The sequence below is a fragment of the Cupressus sempervirens genome, chromosome 3 (assembly GCF_028749045.1).
Source record: "Cupressus sempervirens isolate cs-2001-9-10 chromosome 3, ASM2874904v1, whole genome shotgun sequence".
NCBI classification, from domain to species: Eukaryota; Viridiplantae; Streptophyta; class Pinopsida; order Cupressales; family Cupressaceae; genus Cupressus; species Cupressus sempervirens.
The window spans coordinates 190,114,001-190,124,421 of record NC_143120.1 but is presented as its reverse complement, the minus strand read 5'-3'; the positions used below and the strand labels follow the sequence as shown (position 1 = coordinate 190,124,421).

Genomic DNA, 10,421 nt, shown 5'->3' with positions numbered 1-10,421 from the left:
CCCGTTGTTGTCAATAAGTGCAAGAACACCACAATTCTATAGGCTTCATGTGTATTACACTGTCGACATCTATTATGTTTCTTTGTGATGAAATTGAATAATAAATATGTGTTCTTTGTGGAGAAGCTATTGTTATCATTCTTTTATTTGTATCTCCTAATCATAACTCACTTTGTAATTACAAATATTGTAGTTTATTTATGTGATTTTAAAAACATTATACTTTAGTATTTTATCTTCACATGTACATTTTTGGGTATGCACGTGTCTAATAATCTAATTTATGAAGAAGAAAAATGAATGTCAAACCAAAAAGAATGATCTTTATGCAATGTCTATACACATACTATTATTCATCATAATTTTTAATTGATAAAAAATATATAAAAATAATTGTATTCTAATTTATTTTGGTTTGTATGCTATTAATAATTTAAAAATAAATAAATATACAAGTTGTATTCTAAAATTTTTTTATGATTCGTAGGTTATTAAAAAAACACTTATGAATATGTAAAGTTTTAAAATAAAATAAATAATTCCTTTCTTAACTTTTAAAATGTTTTGTATTCAATGGTTCTTATTAGAGTATACTTGTATGGATGTAGCTATCTTCAATTTTTGTGTTCCTCTTCTACATTTGTTATATGAATTTAAGAATATGAATGCGACTAATTTTTATTTTTCTTACATGCCTCTCATGTCGTATTAAATGCCTAAAATTATCTTATATATACTTTCACCTTCTGTTACTATCGGCGTACCCCTTGCTCCTTTGAGTGCAAGTGTTAGTTATTGTTAGATATTAAATTATTGAAAGGGAATGATGATACTTCATTGGTGTCATTTGAAAAAAATCTTGTAAGAAGAACTGTGTAAAAGAATGACTTGTTTGGAAGCGAGAATCTAGGTGGTCCTTGGTTGAAGGATACTCTTGTAGCCTCAAGTCTGTAAGGGAATAGTTCTAAATATTGGAATATTTCTAAATTTCTTAATTGTAATCCTATAAATATATATGTAAAGATGTTAAAATTTTCATTTTAATTGCAAACTGAGTTTTCCCATAAGTATCTATAATGATGTAAATTTTTTTAATTGCAATTTAACTTTTCCAATAAGTATCTGTAAAGATCAATGTATTTCCCACGAACTTGTTACGATCAGTGAATAGCATAGTTGTCAAAAATATGATGAGAGACTTATGTTTTCTATTTAGACAACTGAAACAGTTTCCCGTCACGAAACAACTATTTCTAGCAGCAATTGCAGTTAAATTTAAACAAAATATTGTTTCTTTTTCAATTATAAAAACTACACAAGCATAAATAACACCTTTTCTTTCTTGAGAACTATAGAAACACATACTTAGTTTTATGACCAGGGAATATTTATTAACTAGTTTTATTTATGAATTTATTAATATTTTATTTAGTAATTTACTTTAATTAGTATTAACTAGTTTTATTTATTTATGAATTAATAAAAAGTAGTTATTATAAATATTAAATTTCAATAAGTTATTTTATGTAAATTTAGGATTTTTACACATTGATGAATTTTTTAATATGCTATTTTATATAATCACAAATAATTATGATAATTATAGTGTCGCTTTTGATAATAATTTAGTTTTGAAAAAAAGATATATGACCTTTTTTTAAAATTATATTTTTCATTTTTACAAAGTTTAATTTAATGTATGCTTACTTATATGAAAAAATAATTATGTTTTATTTTTAACAAACATTAAAATCTTGCATGTTTACTTAAATGAATAAAATTATATATATTAAATTTAAAGTAAGTCAAATATAAAGTATTTAAAAGTGATATTTAAAAGTGATACATGATATTATTTAGCCTCATGCATTTGTATATCAAATATCAAAAGTGTCTTTTAGTTATTACTTAGCTCTCCATTTTTGCAAAATAGTACTTTCCAGTATGCAAGACTAAACTATTTTCACTGACTATGAACTGTTTCTAGCAAAGCAAAGACAAATAATTATTTCCTGTTAAGATGGCTTGCAGGGATCTTTCAATTCTTTAAATCTCTTTGGTTGCCAATCTGTACGTTTGCCCCAAAAAACACTTCTGCTTACACCATGAATATATCCTTGATCTGTTGTGCCATTTGATTTCAAGCTAGTGAATTCTTAAAAAGTTAGTTGTGAGAAGGTGATTGAGTACAGTGAAAACTTACATGTATAATGCAAAGAAGAAAAAGTCGCTTGAAAGAAAAGTCAAGGAAAAGGTACTCACAAAACTTACCAATTGCAGACAAATAATCATCGCTATTAAAAATGAGTAAGTAAAACCACTCCAAGAAAACTTACTGTCTTTGATTTATTTGACTTGGCATAGTTAGATTAAATATCACTACCTTACCAAGGGACCTGTAACAAATGATAAATGGTACTCCTCAAATCCTTCATAACTCAAAATTTTCACCCTCATCTTTAAAGGGTCGCCTTTACAAATCCTCGAGTGTCTTGGTAAATTTATGTTGCCTGCTAGAGGACAAATGGAACCGATGTCTTCAAGAGCTAATCTTCCACTGGTAGATTGGCATAAACCAGTCCGCCTACTGGCCTGCCCTGCTTCTGTTTACATATTGACTTGCGATACAAGGAGCAATCAATAAGTCAGCAGGCACTATTCATGTCCAAACAAAATGCAATCCTTGGTGTAGTTCCTACTAGTGCTTTTCAGAGTTGCAGGTCTTTTGGTGCTTCCCCCAAAGGCATGTTTTTTCCTTGATGTGGGAAACTTAGACACAGCAGAGGAAGATGGAGATGGTCTCTTCAGTTCTGCATGTGGGGAGCTCGGTTTTCTTTCACAAAGATCGGATTGTAGAGACAAAAGGTGGGATGTGGGCCGTTTCTTTTTCAAAGCAGACTCTGTTTTCAAATATTCAGGCTCCTTTATGCAAGCATGAAGATTCATCTTCAGCCCTTGACTGTTAACTTCCTTGGTGTGTTTTTCTGTAGAATGCCCGTTGTTGGATAATTCAGGCCTTGGAGTATGGATAGAACAAGGAAAATGGAGTATGGGAAATGGGGAAGGTCCATATGGAGTAGAATTCTCTGTTCGGTTTTCAAGAGCAATCAACTTTTGTTGCAATAGATCATTCTGCATTCTTAACTCTTGAATCTCCTTATGCATTTCAAGGAGAAGCTCGTAGTGTTCAATTTTAACTTCCCCTTCATTTGCAATACTGCTGACCTGTAATATCATGATACTCCCCATCAAAGATCATTTTATTGACCAGTTCCAAATAAAACTGAACTGTTAAAATAGCATTTGATTAAAATCTATTCATAACTTACCTTTGTGGGAATCTCTTTTGCTCGATTTGCCCAGTGAAGAGTGTTTTTCGTTTCTGTATAAGCTAAATTATTTGGACTGATGTTTGCAATAATGGCAGTTTGGCAATTTCCACCTAGTGAATCCTGCAATCATGCAATGCCTATCATGGTCAGTTGACCCTTAAAAGATCCTGTCAAGATAGTTTTTTCTTTTATATATTCAAACATTTTCAATTGTTATGTAGATATATGCTGTACAAATTCCTTTTAATGGCTTACATCATATTCCTTATAATGTCATTCTAAAAGCTTACAAGTGAGAAAAGTAGAAATTGGGAAAAATCTTAAGGATAATAATTTTCACACCTTGAGAAGTTGAGTTAGTTTTGAATCTCTGTAAGGTATGTGTCTTTTCCTTTCTACTAGAGCGTTTATGCAGCTGCTAAGGGCCAAGAGTGATTTGTTTATGTTGGCTCCTTCCGCACATCTGACTGTCCTTTGATTTGTGGCCGTAGCCCTCTCAGACCCTGCCAAATCTACCAGAGATAGTTTACCCTTGCAAGTTTCAGTGTTTGATTCCCCATTCACTTCCCATTCCACCATAACCTGCAACAATAATAAAAAAATTTAAAAACAATTTAAGATTCATCCTACATAATCTTCAAGTCAAAAAATTCCAAATTAGAGAACTCGTGTTATGAAATATGAAATGTAAACCTGAATAATAGCATGAGATCGAGATGAAGTCTCATTCATTCGAGTGGATGCTGTAGTTCTATTCTTATTTCCTTGTTGAAGTAATTTCATTACCTACATGCAAGCTTATTTAGACACGTTTGTTGTATGATTTGTATTCTCTGTTGTGTATCCAAATTTAACAGAAAAGTGAAAATCACACCTCTTTGGTTGAATGAGTCTTGCATTGTGTGATCCCTAGCAACGATACATTGCCCTGAAAGAACGAAAGTTCATTTAGGTCAATAAAAGAAACCCCAAATGCTCACACAAAGAGCTTGAGATTGGACTTAAGAAAACCTGTTTATCCTCTCTCAGAACAAGAGGTCTGCCAGGGGAGAGGAGATCCTTCACAGATTCATTGTAAATCTCAATATATGAAAGCACAACCACTGGTTCTTGGTAACACTTTTGCTGTCCAATCTTTGTAAAGATATCTTTTATCGACATGGCCACCACACCTGGGGTCTCAATGGTTCCGAACATTGTATGAGTTTTGCCTGCCCCTGTAGCTCCATAACAAAACACACATGCATTTTTCCCATGGAGAACAGCATCAACAAGCTCTCCAGTGCTGCACACATTCATTCCAATCAATTACACAACATTCTATAGAATTCAGTACAACTACAAACAATATTAAAATGGAAGCTATTCTGAATTTTTCTTTTCTAGACAGCCTGCATGTTTGCATATTGTATTATCCACAATAGGAATTGAGTAATATCTAATTGAATTGCTTTTCTCAAATGCTTCATACGTAGTAATTGAAATATTTTTGTCACAAAACAAGATTAGATCACAAGAAATATCAGATATATTAGCGACAATTAAATACAAACACTCAACCAACTACCGACACAATAGCCTAGTCAGAATCTATTATTCACTTCTAGTGTAAGTATCACAGATATTTCTGACATGTAAGTCAATTCAACATAGAAAACCGGCAATAAACTTCTAATATACGGTGCTCAATAAGCTCTTAGAAATTCTCAAAGGCGGGAGAGTAGAAATTAAGAGAGAGGGCCAAGAAAATTCAGTTTGTATTATTTCCTGTAGAAAATGAAGCCTATTTTATGCATGGTTTGAATGCATGTATTATTTCCTGGAGAAAATTCAGTTTGCATGGTTGGAATGCATGTATTATTCCCTGGAGAAAATGAAGCCTATTTTATGCAACGCGAACTATGCAAAGAAAGTGGGGCAAATGAGGAAATTAACTACCTTGCATTGTAAACTTCTTGTTGATCAACAGATTCATGGAAAATTGCATCGAATTTGTAATTCTGAGTATTATTCTTCTTGGAACTTGAAATTTCCTTGTTTCCAATTTCTTTCAGCAAGAGGTCCTTGTCGCTCACGGCACCAACACAACTACGGGCACCCATTTTTTCTTCTTTTCTTGACAAAGGTCTGACCCTAACATAAACCTTAATCCTTTCTGTAAGCTCGGAAACGTTTTCCCTTCTGCTCTTCCTACTCTTGCCACTAACTTGAAATCGTCCATCTGTAGAGTCACAAGATAATTCCTCTGACAACTCAAAGCAGAGCCCTGAATTTTCCACACTGAGAGAATTGCTGCAAAGCGGAGTCAACAGTTCCTTTTCTGCCACTGTTGTTGAAATGCTTCTGCTACTCTGCTCCAATCTTCTTTCAAGCATAGACTTAGGAGGTTCTGCTACTTCAGAGGCTTCACTGAGGGGCTCGGCATTTTTGTCCGAGTGAAATTGCTTCTGCTTCAAGCCCTTAAACCCATCCTTGAAAAGAGCAAAAGCAGAACAACATATCCTTCTATATGAATCCGTATGACAATGGTTCTTCGTCTTCTCTGGAGATGATTTAGAAGTGCTGCAGCTCCACAGTGAACAAGCATATATGATACCCAAGAAGAGCATTGGAAACAGGAAAACCAGAGAATTTAAACAAGAAAATTCCATGATATCATAAACAGGGCTCATTTTCAAGAGTGCCTCGCTCTATCCTTGTACATATAGTCAATGAACAAAGAAGAAGAATTTGAAATTTGAAGCACATTTTCCATTATTTATAATCAGTCGGCCACCATCTTTGACAAACAGCATAAAGTTAGCTGATAGAAAACGTCTCTCAATGATTTCCGGTCCTTCCAAGGTCTGACAATAGGATTTTGCTTGCAGTTCGGACAATACAATGTTGCTGTCCATAATTGATTTTCAATTTATAGTTAGCAGTGAACGTTAAAATGTCTGCGGATTTTGCTGACCGTAATTGTTTTCCATCTTGAAGAGTATCCGTCATTCATCGCACCATTGATTTCTCAGTGAAGAGCATTAAAGTGATTGAATATATATAAGTATAAAACTACATTTATATCTATTTTTGGGAGTAATATCCAACTATAAGATACATTTCATTGTCTCCATATTGAATTTTATAAATGCTTAATTACCAGCTTTTGTAGTGAAAGTAGGTGCATTGGTTATGCTGAGAAATACGTTTGTTGTTGGCTTTTGAGATGCATTCTATGTTGTTGATGTGAATTGTCTTAGGGGAGCCTTATATTACTGCAAATTATGCAATGGTTACTTGGAGTGTTGATGTAGATTGTGTCAAGATAGTTTTAAAAATTTAATTACACAATTATTGAGATCTAATATTTTTCTTACTGCCTTACATCATTTTATTATATTACTATGAAAATATTGCTAGATTATAGTAAACATTGTCTTTTGATTAAACTTACCATCATCATTCCCTTGAGCTTTCTCACCTGTAGTGTCCCTCCCGCTTCATCCTCTGCAAATCTCATTCCTTTTGGAGACCTTTGTCTTCTTGGTACCCTGGTTGAATTTAATCTTTCAATTTCTCGAGTATTCTTTCTTGCTTCCTTAAATCTTCTCCTTCTCTTCCTAGCCTCGAATCTCCACGCAAAAGGAGTAAATTTATTGTTTTCAACCGTTTCCACACGCACATGGTCATCCACATAATTCATCCCTAACCCTAAAACTACTCTTGATAGCAATGAATCTAGTCCCAACAAGGAATGTTGAATTTTTATTTTAAACCATTTTTTTCTGCAGTTAATAATTTTGAACCACTTGTGACACTTAATTTCACTGCTGCAATTAAATCTGCTCCCTAGACGCTTACTGGGATCCTTCTGCAACAACCCTTGAGGCTTACTAGGATCTGCCTATTGTTGTAGGCCAAAGGAGCATGACCAATAACCATTTCATATTGAAGTATGCCAACACTCCACCAATAGAAAATTTTATCATGACCTTTAGAAAATATGAATTTAGGTGCCATGTACACTTACGTCCCACACATAGAATTGGATCACATTTATTCATCAACTTTGGATGTCATTGTACAATTGTTTTGAACAAAGATCCAATACTATGTGTGGCCACATACTTCTATTCGAGATCTAAATCCAAAGTCGAATACAATCTTGATTTTGTCTTGAATGAATTTGAACTATAAAAGGATGTTCCACCTATGTCAAGATATCCCTCTCTACTTTCATGTAGTCCACATGATTCTCTATAATAACTTTATCCTTTCGCATTACTAATTTCACGGTGTATATATATCACTTGTTGCTCCCTTTCATCTCACCTGGAACACCTTACAAAAATGGTGTTTCATATTACAACACTAATTACACCACTGCGCCAAATGTGATTGCTCAGTCCTCATTTGGGCAAGAAGTGTTTGTCCTACAAGAATTTACTACACATAGTCGCATACATCTGAAGGTAGTTCGATATTCATGAGGCAAGTTTAAAACTATGATGGATACTAACTGTTGTTTTAGTGAATTGATAGATAGATAGATAAAATTTTAACGTCCACGAGGCCAAAAATAGCCTATGGGACAGCAAGACAACTCAAGCAGACTTAAGTAGCGTTGTTCGCCTCTTGTGTAGACTAATGATGAGCCCCCCCAATTGCTCAATGTACTCTTCGTTGAACAGGTTATGCCAAGAACTGTCACATATAGTATCCGCAAACTTATCCCTGCTATCCTTGTAGGCCTCACATTCTAGAATAAAGTGTTGTTCAGTTTCCACTTTCCCAGAATTGCAAAATCTGCAAATTCTCTCTTCCCAAGCCTCCTTTGGCCTCTTCCAACGCTCGGTCTCACAACGAAGTTGGTGAGAGTTGGTTCTCAGCTGAGCAATAAGAATTTTAGCTCTCCAAGAAATGTTGGCTCCTATGTACACTTTTTCGAGTTGATCACAAGTGGGGTTGAACTCATTTATATAATATAGTTTCTTCCTCCCAATCTCGCTTCCCCAATTTCTCTTGTAGAATTTCTCCATAACAAAGACCTTTATTTCTTTATTACTTGTGGGGCACATATTGAAATGAATATTCCATTTACTCATCCACTTGATGTTTTGTTGCATCCATGTCCTTTTTCGCTTACATAGTGTGTCACTAAAGACAACTTTCGGCCATCTATCCTCTTCCATTTTTTCGATTCTTTTTAGATAGCTTAAAAGGCGAACCATAGCAAGTGCCTCAATAGGCGCAGCCCCCATTTCACTTAGCATGATGTCATATGGAACAGTGCTTTTAATTTTAAACTTGCTTGTAATCAAGCGCTTTTGGATTCCTTCGATTTGTTTCCATTGTGCTATAGTAGTGCTGTTGGCCCATAATTCACACCCATAAAGAACAACTGGCAGCACAAGAAGACCAAACAAGGTTTGAATAGTTTTCTAATCCCACAACTCCGCTTCACGGCACCTATTCTGAAGAGCGTAGAAAGCCTTCCATCCACCTAATGTCCTTTTATACCTGCAGCTAGACCAGCTTAGTTTTTTGTTGAAATCGATGCCAAGGTATTTATATTCCGCAACTTCTTCGAGAACACTTCCATTGTAATAAAATTCATGTTGATGCTGTTTTTTATTATTAGAGAAAATCATAACCTTGGTTTTGCTGATATTGACTTGCATCCCCACCATTCTACAAAAGCGCTCAAGAGAAGATAGATGGTCTTGCAAATCACAAGCAGATTTGGCAATTAAAATGAGGTCGTCCGCATATAGGAGTAGCTTTATAACAAATTCCCCTAGCTGAATGCCTTCACCCTCTTGCGTGTTTAACCACTCTTCCAGTTTGTCAATATATAAACCAAATAAAGTAGGGGATAAAGGGCAGCCCTGTTTGACCCCGATATCGCTCCTAAAACATTCTGAAATGCCATCTGAAGTTCTGATTTTGACTTTCACCTCTTCGTACATTCTATGAGCAGCAGCTCTGAGATGCCTAGGAATCCCCAATTCTTCCATCCTCAACCAAAGCTTGTCTCTCGGAACGGTATCAAAAGCCTTTTTGAAGTCAACAAAGCAACAAAAAACCTCTTCTTTTTTCTCCCACTCTTTTTCAATAATGTGTCTCAGAGTGACACAGTGATCCACTGTCGAGTGCTTTGGCCTAAAACCAGCTTGCCCTTTAGCACGTTTATGATTTTCTTCTGCCCATTTGCTGATCCTAGTTTCTATCATACTGCCAAAAAGTTTAGCAAAGAGGGGATTGATCATTATAGTCCTGTAGTTGGAGGGATTGTTAACATCACCACTCTTAAAAAGTGGTATTGCAAGGCTGATTGTCCAATCTTTCGGAAACCCTTCCTGGCAGATTTTGTTGAAGATTTCAGTGATGTGCGGTGCAAGAGTTTTCATACCCCACTTCAAATATTCAGCTTGAAGCGCAACAAGGTCTTTTTCTTTGCCTCCACCCAACTTCTTAATCCCTGTCTCTATCTCTTGCACAGTAAAAATATTTGTGGTATCATTGACCAAAGGTGGCTGTCCCACTCCACCCTCTTGTTCATAAAGTTTCTTAGCATAATCAAACCATTGGGTGGCAGTAATATTATTTTCAGTTTGCTTCCTCCTTGGTTGGAGTTCTTTCCAAAAACGTTTGGGGTTATTTCTGCCCAAGAAAATTAGCTCCTCTCTCCTTGTGGACATAAAATCGATTTTTTTCTTCTTTAGGATCTGTTTGTAGGTCTTAATGTCAAGGTTAGTTTTATTTGACTCCCTTAGATTTCTCCTAGCCCTCTTGCATTTCTTATCAAACCATGCATTGGCTGGAAAACAATTAGTTTCAGATTTTCTATTTTTCGCTCTCTTGCATTTTGAAAGAGCCTTGTGAATCAGATTTGATAAATCATGACTATTAACACCATGCTTATACATAGGGTGTCCCATACAAAGTTCCTCAAGAGCAGCCCTGAAAGTGTTACTATTTTCTGAAGTTAACAAAATTCTGCCCTGAGAAGGTGGGTGTTGAGGGCCTTGGATTTTTGCCCCAATCCGTCTATCCTTTGCCCAATACAAATTTACGTACAGTGGTCTATGATCTGATTTGAGATCC

The 10,421-nt window shown here is 35.0% G+C and overlaps 1 protein-coding gene across 1 annotated transcript; it reads right to left on the bottom strand.

The window, feature by feature from the left end:
• Positions 1 to 2,274: 2,274 nt before the first annotated feature.
• LOC149565456 (kinesin-like protein KIN-8A) lies at positions 2,275 to 6,004 on the bottom strand. The gene is made up of 7 exons (XM_089817127.1): positions 5,271 to 6,004; positions 4,344 to 4,617; positions 4,207 to 4,260; positions 4,026 to 4,118; positions 3,675 to 3,914; positions 3,330 to 3,452; positions 2,275 to 3,225 (listed from the first exon to the last, which is right to left on the bottom strand). The coding sequence occupies exons 1-7, from the start codon at positions 6,002 to 6,004 to the stop codon at positions 2,656 to 2,658; spliced, it is 2,088 nt and encodes a 695-aa protein (XP_089673253.1). The 3' UTR covers positions 2,275 to 2,655.
• Between the last annotated feature and the right edge of the window lie 4,417 nt (positions 6,005 to 10,421).